General features: G+C 54.0%; 1 protein-coding gene across 1 annotated transcript; it reads right to left on the bottom strand.

Annotated features, from left to right (window-relative positions):
- Positions 1–91: 91 nt before the first annotated feature.
- RUVBL2 (RuvB like AAA ATPase 2) lies at positions 92–13,256 on the bottom strand. The gene is made up of 15 exons (XM_025269474.3): positions 12,921–13,256; positions 10,538–10,592; positions 10,208–10,263; positions 9,784–9,925; positions 7,852–7,981; positions 7,639–7,705; positions 4,745–4,851; positions 4,566–4,659; positions 4,085–4,208; positions 3,637–3,731; positions 3,417–3,535; positions 1,261–1,380; positions 751–880; positions 305–419; positions 92–205 (listed from the first exon to the last, which is right to left on the bottom strand). Exons 1-15 carry the CDS (start codon positions 12,930–12,932, stop codon positions 180–182), a joined length of 1,392 nt encoding a protein of 463 aa, XP_025125259.1. The 5' UTR covers positions 12,933–13,256; the 3' UTR covers positions 92–179.
- Positions 13,257–13,294: the final 38 nt, after the last annotated feature.

Here is a 13,294-nt window from a genome sequence, read left to right as displayed (position 1 = left end):
GGCTCGGGTGCGTGCATCCATTTGTGCGCGCATGCGCGCGTGCGCGCGCGCACACGCACACACACACACACACACACACACACACAATGGCTCCAGTTTCAGAACCATTTTATACAAAGTCACAGTGTCAGAACTCTAGTAGAAAATGGGGGCGGGGGTGGGGGAGAAGGGTGATCAGCTCAGGAGGTGTCCATGGTTTCGCCTTCTGTGGGGAGAAGGAAAGACACATGGTCAGTGCGGCCCAGCAGGCAGGGCCAGGGCTCCCTCCTCCCTCTCCGGGGCAGGCACAGTGGGGGACACTCACTGAGCTCGTTGAAGAGGAAGGCATCTTGGTATTCCTTCATGTATTGGGTGGAGCGCGACTCGTCCAGGAAGAGAGAGTAGACCCGCTTGATGTCGTCCACCTGCACCTCGGTGCCCTGATGGGGGACATGAGACCTCAGGGGGGCCCCACCCAGGAGCCAGGTCACGTCCCGCCATGGCCACCTCCTGGCTGTGGGCCCCACCGCTCCATCCCTCAGTTTCTTTACCTGTAAAATGGACTTAACAGCATCAACTGCAGCCAACAGATATTTACCCAGCACCTCCCATGTGTCAGGCTGGAAGCCACAGAAATAAACCCAAGAGCCTGAAGTTCCCGCCTTCGAAAACTTTTAAGTTCTGGGACTAAATGCCACCGCCCAGGGAAAGCCCTGGGAGTAGCGTGTGGACCGCTCACTCCTCTGACGCTGGGTGGACTCTGCGGCTCACCTTGCGTTTCCGGCACACCAGGCTGGCAGCCGTGATGAGCTGGATGGCATAGCGCAGCGAGGTCTCCAGCCCGATGCGGGTCAGAACCGTGTAGGCGTCCTCACTCATCTCCACGTCTTCTTCCTCGCACCTGCGGGCAGGGAAGTGGGGGGGTGTTCAGCCAGGGACAGAGCCATGAGGAGTCAGAGTCCTCGGAAGCCCAGAACGCGGAGTGAGAAGGGCCACCGAGGCAGGAGCTGGACCTCAAACTCGGGCCTCCCGTGCCTCCCCTTTTCAGGGCTCTTTCCCCAGCGCCAGGCACCCTCACAACCCCTCCCTTGTCCAAAGATCCCCCCCCCGCCCCCCCATCAGAGGCCACTGCTCGGATGCCCCGTCCAGCCCTGCTTCTGGCAGGCCAAGTGACCTCCCCCGCAGACCTCAGTGGTCCCCATGTGTCAAGCAGGGTGGACACCAGCCCCTCAGGCCAGCAGCCTGGTCCTGCCCGGGAAGGCCAGGGGCCCCCGCCCGCACCGGATGCGAAGGATCTGCTTTGTGTCTTTCTCGCTGTAGGGGGAGGTGGAGACGATGAGCAGACGGTCCAGCAGGTCAATGGGGATGCCGTGGGGGCTCTGGTAGCTGGTGCCCCGGATCCTGCGCAGGAGGAGGAAGGGAGGGCCGTCAGGGTGACGCTCCTAGAACCTGGCTCTCCCTTCTCTAACTTAGAATACCCCACCCCACCCGCCCCCTCCGCCACAGCCCACTCACTGGGCCAAATACCGCTGAGCCTTCAGCTTAGGGCTGGCGTCACCGCCTGACGTGGTAGCCGCCCCCTGACTGCGTCGCTCCCCCTCCGGAGCCAGACTGGTCTGAGCTAGAGATCTAGGTCTGGGATTACTGGATCAAGGTCCCACTCCTCTGCTGGACCCAGAGCTCCACAAGGGAGGGGCTGGGCCCACCCTGTACCCTCACTACACCTGGCCTAGCACAAGGTCAGGCATGTGGCGGGCGCCAGGAAGTAGCAGATTCTTGTTATGTGTGGGAGCTGTGATCTATAACTTGGGCGATCACTCAATTACCATGTACTGAACCACTGCCCGTGGAGGAAACTGTAACACATGGCTAAGCTCTTGGCAGCCTCTGTCACAATTTTTGGCCACCAGATGGCCTGGTTTCAGGTGTTTCTGTTTAAAGATACCTGATTCAGTATATATTATTGACTTTTCATGCTGAACTCATGCCCACAGCCTCTGAACTTGTGCTTGATGGATGCTATCTAACAAGTGTTTGCTCCATACGGCCCATCCCTGCTGTGCTCAGAGACACTAGACAGCTGGGGGACATTTTATGATTTAATTTTTTGGCTGCTCCACACAACATGTGGAATCCTAGTTTCCCAACCAGGGATCAAACCCCTGATCCCCGCTTTGGAAGTGTGGACTCCCAACGACTTGACCGCCAGCAAAGTCCCCTAGGGGCCATTTTAAACTGCAAAATCATCAGGAACAAGCAGCATACGGTGCGACGCCTGTGGCAACAAAGCAAAGGACGCTTGATTACAGCACGTGAGCTGAAACTAGGAGGCGGAGCATTGCCTGCTTTGACCCTCGCCTGGACTGTCTGCCGTGGGCCATTCAATTTTTCCCTGCTCTGCACACGTCCATGAATGACCGCCAAAGTGTGGCAAATATCGATTTGGGGGCTACAGATCATCTGTAGCGAGTAAGCAGAATCACAAATATGGAATCTGCAGGATAATGAGGAGTGCCTGGGTTTGCAGCCTCTCACAGGTGATGCCCCTGATCCCTGGCCTGACCTGCAGCTGCTACAAACGCACTCATTTGGATACCAAACTGCAGCCCTGCTGCCTTCCACACGTGGCCCAGGGCAAGTCACTGGGCCTTGCCGTCCCCCATCTTGAAATCAGAGCTGAGGGAACTCCTTGGTGGTCCAATGGTTAGGACTCCGTGCTTCCACTGCAGGGGGCACAGGTTTGAGTCCTGGTTGGGAAACTAAGATGTGGCAAGCCGTGTGGCATGGCCAAAAAATAAAATTAGTAAGATAAGGGGCTTCCCTGGTGGTCCAGTGATTAAGACGCCAAGCTTCCAACACAGGGGGCGCGGGTTAGATCCCTGGTTGGCGAACTAAGATCCCATAGGCTCTGCAGTACATGTTTTGCGGCGAAAGGAATGGAATAGAATGGGGCTGAGACGATATCTAGCTCCTGAGCTCCTTTTGAGGAAAGGCTGAGCCAAAAGCCAGGGGCAACTTGCTCATTATCCCTGGCAGTCGCGCCCCTTTCTTCCCTGTGCTTCAGCTGGCACAAGGCCGCAATCATGCACCTGAGCGGCCCCGGGCAGTGGGTCCAGGTGGCTGTGCTGGGTGCAGCCTTCAGGCCCCTGGCTCTCCTGAGCTCTTTGCCCCGCCCCCTTTCTTCTCCCTTCCTGTGGACTTTTGAAGATGAGGTGAGGAAGAGCCAGCAGGCAGAACCGGGCACAGCAAAACCCTATGGCAGAGGTTCCCAAGTTTTATGGTGTCTGGTACTCTTCCTGCCTCAGGGATTTTTCCACTGTATCCTTAGGTCAAGAGAAATACTAAGCTGCGTTCCCTTTATTTCTATTCAGCAGTGAGGTATAAGCGACTTGCTCCCTGTTCTCCCAGGGGCCTCCTCAGGGGCTGGCGGGGCTCACCGGGTGATGCCACGGTTGGTAGCCATGATAAGGACAGGCGCCATGTCACTCTCCAGGGCCCGGTTGAGGAAGGAGAAGCTCTCAATGTCCAGCATGTGGACCTCGTCGATGAACAGCACCTGGGGGCCGTTGGGCAGGTGTCAAGCCCACCCCCCCCCCCACCCCCGCCCCATGCCCCTCTTCTCCCACGCCCCCCACCTGGCCTGGCCCAGGTACTCACGCCGGGGATGATCTCTGCCTTGCCCTCCTCCCGCCACTCGGCCACCTTGGCATTGATCTGCTCTCGGACTTCAGACTTGATCTCCCCTGTGTCGCCTGCGGGAGGCAGGGGTTGGGGTAGGGGGCAGAGTGTCAGAGAAGGGAAGGGATCCAGGGCCGGGGGTGGGGGAGGGCAGTGGATGAAGGCAGAGAGAGACGGGACGCCGGGGACAGAGAGAGCAAGCTGGAGTGGTGACTGACAGTGGCCAGGGACTCAGAGACGTCCCAGAGAGGCAACAGATAGGGAGAGACGAACCAAACCACAGGTGGAGAAGAGCGGAAGCCGGCAAAGAGGGATGGTGGAGAGGGGGAGAGGGGAAACGCCAGGCCGTCCTGGTGCGTGGGCGGGGAGGGGCGCGGAGGGGCGGGGTGAGGGAGCCGCCTGCGGGGGTGGGACAGGAGGGCCTCACCTGAGAAGAGGGCCAGGAAGCCCTGGGTGCGGGAGTTGATGACGTCGATCTCGTGGAGAGACACCGTGTGCACCACCTCCTTGCGCTTCTGCAGCTCCCCGTCTGGGCACTGCACGAACTTGGTCTATAGGCCGGGGTGGAGTTCGGGGTAGACAAGGGCAGAAAAGAGCATGAAGCGGGGGCCCCGGGGCTGTCGAGGACAGACGGGCTCCCTGGAATGGAGCTAGGAACCCAGGTAGGGGTTATGCAGAAACCCCAGGCCTGAGGGGTAAAGACTCGGGCAGCCCAGAGCACTGAAGGACGCAGGGGTTCCTGGAGGACCCTGGAAACCCCTGGCTGTCCTGGAGGGGACGGGGAAGCACCAGGAGGGCCAGGGCCACAGGGCTGGGTGACAGGAGGGTCCGGATGCTGCAGGCGCTGGGGGTGGTGGAGAGGGAAGCATGCTGGTGCCTGAGCGAGGGGGCCTAGGAGCCCTGCCCACCTGGGAGCCCATGGCGTCATAGTCGCGAGCCCGTGTGAAGGAGCGTCCCAGCTTGGAGATCTTGCCTGTAGCCTTGTCGATGGTGATCACATCCCTGCAGGGGAAGGCGGGAAGGGGTGAGGACAGGAAGGGCCGGAGCTCCCCTACGCCTGGCCAGCGGTGTGGTCCCCACTGCTCACCCGGCCTGGACCTTGTCCTTGGTCAGGGACTCGATCATCTTGGTGCCCAGGTCATATATGGTCTCCATCTCTGTGGTCTTGAGGGTCAGCTTGCCGACTTTGGAGCCCTGAGGGGTGACAGGTAAGGGGTTTAGAGGGGGCCCTGATGTCTCCCCAGCACAGCTTCAGAACCAGCATGACATGGGCAGTGCTGGGGGCTTCATGAAGATATCCACTGTCATAGCCTCGGTGACAGCTTTGTGGGTATGTGTATGTCAAAACCTAAAATCCTGAAAACTTTCTGGGGCATGGCTTATTGGAGGTCAGTTGTGCCTTAATAAAGCTGTTATTAAAAATCCAGTAAAGGGGACTTGCCTGGAAGTCCAGTGCATAAGACTCTTAATGCAGGGGGCCCAGGTTCGATCCCTGGTCAGGGAACTAGATCCCATATGTCACAACTAAGACCTGGTTCAGCCTAAATAAATAAATTAAAACCAGTAAAGGAACAAACAGGGACTTCCCTGGTGGTCCAGTGGTCAAAACTCCACACTGCCCATGCAGGAGGCGTGGGTTTGATCCCTGGTTGAGGAACTGAGATCCCACATGTCGTAAGCACTGCCCCTGCCCCGCAAAGAGAAACAAAAACCTGAAAGACAAAATCTGTAAAAACAACAGGTACCTGAGGTCCCACCGAAGGGTCAAGGGGGAGGACCCACTCTAACATGTTTTTCATACCCAAATAAAAGGTGGTCTTTTGCTAACCACAAACCCAGAAGAACACAGCTAAGACAACAAAAATGCCACGCCCCACCCCCAAGAGATAAGCTAAGAAAACAAAAATGCCATATACCCTCCCCACCAGATAAGCTAAGAAAACAAAACATCACACTCCCCGCCCCCTCAAGGTAAACAGTCACCAAGTCTGGGCTTTTCCCAGCACGTCCTGTCTCACCTGTTTCCTGGAGGTGTTTCCATAGCGAGATGCTCCCTTTGTAGGGAGAGGTGGCAGGTGGGTTTGGGGAGGGAGTTAAAGGGAGTTTTGGTTGTTCATTTACAGTTTTTCTTTTTGGCTGTGCTGGGTCTTGGCTGGGGCATGCGGATCTTAATTCCCTGAGCAGGGATCGAACCCAGGCCCCCTGCATTGGAAGCATAGAGTCCCAGCCACTGCACCACCAGGAAGTCCCTGGTTGTCCATTTTAATGAGGATAGATCCATGGATTTCTTCTGTAATCTCTTTAAACTCTAATTTAAAGAACTATCTGGGGAATAGCTTTCCCTATACTTCAAGAGTCTCCCACCATGGTTTTTTTTTCTACCGTGTTTTTAAAATTCAAAATTTAATTGCCAACGCTAAGTCACTTCAGTCGTGTCCGACTCCGTGCGACCCCATAGACGGCAGCCCACCAGGCTCCCCCGTCCCTGGGATTCTCCAGGCAAGAACACTGGAGTGGGTTGCCATTTCCTTCTCCAATGCATGAAAGTGAAAAGTGAAAGTAAAGTCGCTCAGTCGTGTCCGACTCTTAGCGACCCCATGGATTGCAGCCTACCAGGCTCCTCCGTCCATGGGATTTTCCAGGCAAGAGTACTGGAGTGGGGTGCCATCGCCTTCTCTGTTAATTGCCAATAGATAAGACTAATTTAGGAGGCTGTTACAAGTGCTAAAAGCGCAACTGACCACAATTTTCACTTTAAGTCTATTTCCACTGAAAATGAGAAGCTAATGAAAAAAGAGGAGGATGTTCCTACAAGACACAGAAACAGAAGGTAGGACTGTGCATCAGGTCAATGGATTTGAAGCAATTTTAGATTTCCTTTTATTTAGCATTTTATTAACACCTGTAACTTAATATTTAACAGAGAACTACAAACACGGATGAACCTCGAAGACATACACAAAAAGTCGTATATTGTCGGATTCCATCAGAGGCAAATCCATTAAGACAGGAAGTAGATTTGTGGTTGCAGGGACTGCAGGTGGGGTGGGAGGGGAGGAGGAGCGACTCTGAAGGGGTTGATGGTTAGTTTATGTTGTGTGATTTTATGTCGGTGAAAAACAAGAGACCTAAGAGACCAAAGAGAGATCGAGATGAAGGGCAAACCAGACTATGAAAGAAGACTTAAAAGACATGAAGTTTTTAACATGGGCAATCTTGGAATACACAGGTGGGTGATAAAAGCTAATGAAACTCAAACAGGTGAGGGCGGCCATTTCTACGGTGTACTGCAGAAAGAGGCAGAAGGAAGGGGCAGGGGTGGGGGTGCTGGCTAAGTTTTAGGTTTTTTAAAAATCTTTTTTTTCAGGTTTTTTTTTGGATGTGACCATTTTTTAAAGTCCTTATTGAATTTGTTACAATATTGCTTCTGCTTTGTCTTGGTTTTATGGCTGAGTGGCATGTAGGATCTTAGCTCCCTGACCAGGAATTGAATCTGTGGTGGAATTGCGGAGTCCTAACCACTGGACCACCAGGAAATTCCTGTTAATTAATTCTTATTGGAGTATAGTTGAGGTACTAGGATTTATAAATCCAACGGGTCTGTAAGCCTATTAGGAATTAACTGTGAGAAACTTCAAGACCTCCTCTGTCATTCCATTGCTCGGTTTGTTTTTTTGGGAAGTATAGTTGATTTACAATATTGCGTTAATTTTTGCTGTACAGCAAAGTGATCCAGTTAGACATAAATATGTTCTTTTCCATATCCTTTTCCATTGTTCCACCACTTAGCTCACAGCGCCCCTCACAAATGGACAAACCGCCATCAATTCAACCGACCCTCTCTTGCCGGCATATGGATGACACTAAGCTGCATCTCGAACTTTCCATGGGATTCTGACCTCAGTGCAGACCCGGCACTGCACCTCCCCCCAACCCCGCCCTACAGCCCTTGGGGTAGCCTAGACTTGGGAGCAGACTCACCGTCCCTGTGGCTGGCCGATCAATCTGGATCTCTACCACCTCCCCTTCGATGATCTCGGTCTCCTCCCTGGCGAGAGAACAGGTCTAAGGAGATAGCCCGCGGCCTGGGCCCTCAGGAACTGCTCACCCCTGTGGGCCCCTGGGTGCAGGACGAGCTGGCATCCCTAAGGGGGTGTCCCGAGGCTGCTGGGAGCTACCATCACTCCTGCTTACTTGATGCGCACGCCGATGGAGCGCCGGAAGGCCTGGGTCAGTGCCTCTGTCTTGCTCATCTCCAAGGAGAAGATCTCACTGCCTGCAATGGCTGTGAATGGGGTGTCAGGGCCCAAGGCCTGCGCCATGCCTGAGGAAGAGGGGAGGCAGTTTGGGTAGGTGGTCCAGGCACCAGGTCCCCACACCTCCCCAACTAGCTCTTCTCCTTCTTCAGACAGGAGGAGCAGGAGAGAGGGGCTGGGTGCTGCAGGGCAGACAGGGAGACTTGCAGAAAGCGAGCGATGGAGGGCCACGTTGGGAGGCCCTGGGTGGGACCCCCACGCTGCCCAGACCAAAAACTTTACGACTCTACAATCATGCCGGACCTGCCTCCCACCCTCTAAGAGCTGTTTAGCCTCAGGGCTTGGGGGAGATGAGCAGGGGTGGAGGCAAGGGGCTGAAAGAGAAGGTTAAAAGAGACTGTGCAGGTTCGAATCCTGGCTTCAATGTTTAGCACCAAGTTATCTTAAGAAGTCTAAGCTGCTGCCCAAGCCAGCCTGCCCCTCTGGGTAATGGGAACCATAACATGACAAGCACTGGCAGAGGACGACATTGCTGCATAGGAGCAATGATGAGGGCGGGCAGGCATGCCCTGGTGCTCAGCCGTGACCCCGACATGTGACCTGGGACCAGCACAGGGAAGGGCCTCCTCTATGGTCTGGGGCCTGGGGTCAGCTGGCAGACAGCAGGCGGTTCCTGCCATCACTCCAAGCTCCGGGCCTCTCTGCCAGCTCCCCTTCCTGAGGGCTCTACCCAGCTCTGAGCCAAGTCTCCCAGACAGGAAGTCACTGAACCCTCCTGACCAGTGCGAGGTGGCAACTCTTCCTGGTCCCCTTTCCAGAGGCATGCCACACTCTGCGCCTGGGTATCGCGCTCCCTACTGTCTGTTCAGGAGACTCCCAGACTTGCTGCGAGTCTCAGTTCCGGTACTGACTCACCTGGGATGTCCCTCCTGACAACTGCCACCCCATTCTCTCCCCATCACCCTTCATTGGAGGAGAAGCCTCCTCTGTTCTTTACACGGACGGGACTGTGTCCACAAACACCTGCCCCAGGCTGGAAGCCCCTTAAAGTCAGGACTTCAGTCTTAATCATCTTGGTGTCCCCAGATGTGAGTGTTACTTTTTCTTAACTGAAGACCTAGCTGTTACCTTGAGTCTCACTGCCTGGCCCCACAGTCCAGGCACAAAGGTGAGAGTGAGTGGGAAGAGAGGAGAGTCCAGGAAACCTTCAACAAGGAAAAGATGTCAGAGTGCAGTTTTGAAGGACAGATAAGAGCTCAACAAGGATAAGGGACAGTTGTGAGCAAAAAGCACTTAAATCACTAATGGATTGCAAAAGAGACTGCTGGTTGTCTATACAACGCTCATCTTTCACATCTTCCTTTGTTCCAGAACGCCCATTTCACTAAGGTAGCAGTAGTCCCAATTAAAATATAAAAAAATTTTAATGCTTCTCTCTCTCTTGTGCAGTAGAGTGTGGTCATTAAGTTCTAGTCAATAAAACATAAGCAAGAGAATATGGGTGCCCTGAGATAGCTGCTTAAAAGGAGCTCCCTCTAGGAGGTACACTCTCATTGCAATTCCTTTCTCCTTCTTCTTATATGGAGTATGAGTGGGATGGCTGGAGCATAGGCCACCTTTTTGCAACCCGAGGTGTCCCTGACATGGAAGCAAGTAATCTTGAGGCAAGAAGGTAGGAGGCCTCATAGGACTGCTCAACAAGCCTGAATTGGCTTATGTTCAGACTCTTCTATGTGACAGAACAAACCCTTAGTGTTTAAGCCACTTCCATTTTGTGCTGTCCGTAAGACATGGCTGAACCTGACCCTGACTTACATGGGAGGATCATCCGGTGAGGCCAAAAGAGCTACTGCCTGGAGAAGTGCCTTACCCATGGCAATGGCTGTCTTCCCAGTGCCCGGCTGGCCAGCGATGAGAACCGCCCGGCCAGCGATCTTCCCTTCTCGGATCATCTCCAGCACCACACCGGCTGCCCTCCGGGCCGCCAGCTGGCCCACCATGCCCTGGGAAGCCTGGGGGTAGGTGACAGAACATATAAGGAAGGTGACTTTCTACTGAGCTGCTACTGCATTTCGACCACTTCAGGCCCAAACTGTTGGCTAGGCCTTCAGAAAAAAAGGCTTTTCTCCATCCCCATCTTTTAGAGACCTGTGTGTGGCTGAATTGTATAAATACAGCATAGCCAAAGACCTGGAAGATCATAACACAGTCCCTACATTCCCCAGGGCCCTGGGTCCCCTCCACCTGAGGCCTCCCTGGAGCAGCCTTCCCAGCCTGACCCCCCTGGGCTCTACCTGCCGTGGCTCCAAGGCATCATCGAGTCCCAGCCCCCGGATGTGGGAGTGAGCGCCTGTGTGCGGGGAAAGAACCAGAAGACATGGTTACCTGCCAGCTCCTGTTGATGCATGGTGTGAGGGGTTGGGGCCTGGCAGGGTCCACCCCACCCCACCCCTGGGCATCTAATCTGTTCTGGAACTCAGGATCCTCCCTGCTTAGATAGGGGGAGAGATGGGGGGATAGTGTGCAGGACCTTCCCCTCTTGGGGTTCCTGGGTAGGTGGGCTCTGTCAAGGGCACAGGGGCCAGGCAGGCACTAGGGCCCATTCCGGATCCACGCTCACTCACCGATACGCTCAATCCGTGTCACATCACGGATCTCTGGAACCTTGGTTGTGGCTGTCTGGGGTTGGAGGAAGAAGCGTCAGTACCGACTTTGTGGTCCTAGCTGTGCCTCCTGCCCTCCTCCCATGAAACAGTCCTTTTCTCTCCTCCCCAGAGGCAGGTTGGCAGCCCAAACACCAGACCCTCCTTGGCAATCACCCACTAAGGCTGGTGGGTTGACCCCATGACACTGTCAGCCCCAGCTCTCTGTCACTAGGCCTCTGTGTGTGCAGGTCCCTGGGTCCTGTGCTCTCCCCACCCTCCTCACTGAATCACATCAAGCACCAGTCATTAAGGGAGGCCTTCCCTCACTCAGCCCCTGCCTGGCTAGTTCTAGGGTCTCTGGACGTCGAAGCAGAAGGAAGGCCTCCCCTGGTAGGTCAATCTCACGCCCATAAGAGAGACTGTTGGATCAACGTTCTCAGCTCCAAAGGACGCTCTGTCCCATAAAGGGCACAACATACATCTCACTGCTTTACCTCAGGGCTCAGTGTTTGGGGTTTGAATGAATGACCTTCTGAGCTCATTCAACAAGCAGGTACTGAGGCCTCCTGTGTCCCCAGCTCTCCAAAGAGCAAAGTCAGACACTATCCCTTCTCATGAAGCGGGGAGAGGTCAGTAAACACTGCCTGGCATAATTCAAGAACCCAGTGGAGATCCTCTCAGATACTCATGGCAGTGTTATTCATAACCCAAAATATCCATCAGTGGATGAACAGATAAACAAAATACGGGTAGCCATACAACATAATATTATTCAGCCATAAAAAGGTATGAACCTCTGATCCATGCTACAGGGGTAAACCTTGAACACACTATGCTGAGTCAAAGAAGCCAGACACAAAAGGTCACCTGTCACATGATTCTATTTATATGCAATGTCCAGAATAGATAAATCCGGAGATATAAAGTAGATCAGTGGCTCTCCAGGGTGAATTCAGAAAGGAGGCCTAAGAAGCCAGCATACTGACCCAACTCCTTGGCCACCTGCCCACAACCCTGTTTCTGCTCACAGATCTCCTCACCAGAATGAGAGGAGATACAGTCATAGGACCCCAGGAAAACCCTCCTCTCTGGAACCAAGAGTTCAGACTTCCTGATCACCATTAGGTCACATGCCTCCTCCCTTGCTGTTTGTGACCCTTCCCACTCACTCTTCCTCAGAGAAGGTTGGTCACTGCGCCCAAACCACTACCAGAAGATTGAGAACATACTCCCACTCACCCCTACAGAGCCTATCAGACACTACTTGAGACAGAAAAGAGACATTGATCCAGGAATCCCAACCTTTAGCCATCTCAACATAAATGGACCTGCCTCCTACAAAACCTTTCCTTTCACCATAAGCCTCTCCTACCCCCTGCTGCCCACTGATCCCATGGAAACAGAGGTCATTATGAAATTCTACCCCTACCATCCCCTCACACTTCCAATGCTTTATCCACACCCATTGGAACTGCATGTCAGGACGGTGGCCACTGCCTTTTCCTCTTCCACTTCACCATCCACTCCCCTTTACCATGACAACAGACACAGGGTGATAGTTCACACCACAGGCACCATCTCATCTCCATCCTAGCCCCATCTTGACTGGGGTTACCATGGGGACTGAGGCCTCGGGGAAGCCATGTCCAACCCCCAAGCTAAGGCTACATTCTTTCTTTATTCAGATGTTTCTCAGGAAAGTACTTGGGGCCTGGCCCAGTATACTTGGGTCTCTCCAAACGGAGTTCACATGTATTCATTCAAGTGATAACCTATTGAGCATCCACACTGGGCATGCCCTTGATGAAGTGCTAGGAATATGAAAACAGTTGAAACAATTCCATGACAAGATCTCAAGCCTCTGTGCCCCCAACCATTTTCGACTCTGCGTTCTCAACACTCTTTCTTTTGGCTCAAGACTCAGTAAGCAACTCCACGATCTGAAGCTCAAACGGCAGGTCCCCGCCTGTGTTTCTCCCTTGTACTCAGGTACCACTCACACCATCAACAACCCAAGACTGTTTTATGGCTTGGAGCCCAAGATACTACAACCCTTATCAGACTTCAAAGCAAAGGACTGCAGAACTGGCCACTGGTTGCGCCCAGAGGATTGGAAGTTGGAGTTCCTACAAGATGATGGAGTCGGATATGACCACTGATACCGTAAATATTCACTTGAACCCAGGATGCCGGGATCCTAGTCTCTTCTTTTTTCCTCCCTCAGATCCAGAGGCCCAGGCCCCCAGTTCCCTCCTTCCTCAGATCCAGGAGTCAAGGTCCTCAGCCTCCTCTCCACTAAGATCCAAGAGTCCCCGTCCAGTCCCCTGCTTGAGACTCCAGCCCTCAGCACGCCGACACTCACCACGGTTGCCATGATGCTCACCAACCGCCAATATCCTAGCGGAAACGGAAACGCGCTAGGAACGAAGTGTTCTGGCCCCTCTAGACTGCCAAGTCATCCAAAAATCTCAGTGGTTCTTTATAAATATGCAAGCTCTCCTGGTGGGGCGTGGTGTCACTTTTTAGGCCCCGCCCACGCGCAGAGGCCGCGTCCATTCCTCTCGCCTCCTGGCTCCTCCTCCTTTTACCCAGAGCCTCCTCGCTAAGGCGATTGCAAAACTCTTTTAACACTTCTTCGGGGAACCACACGTTCCCCACGCTTCCTTTCCTCCTTATCGACCGTCTTCCCTCCCACTCCAATTCTGGGGCCTCAGCTTCGGATTGACAGGGTTGAAG

This window comes from Bubalus bubalis, chromosome 18 (genome assembly GCF_019923935.1).
Source record: "Bubalus bubalis isolate 160015118507 breed Murrah chromosome 18, NDDB_SH_1, whole genome shotgun sequence".
In the NCBI taxonomy this organism is placed as follows: Eukaryota; Metazoa; Chordata; class Mammalia; order Artiodactyla; family Bovidae; genus Bubalus; species Bubalus bubalis.
This window is presented reverse-complemented; position numbering and strand designations above follow the sequence as displayed.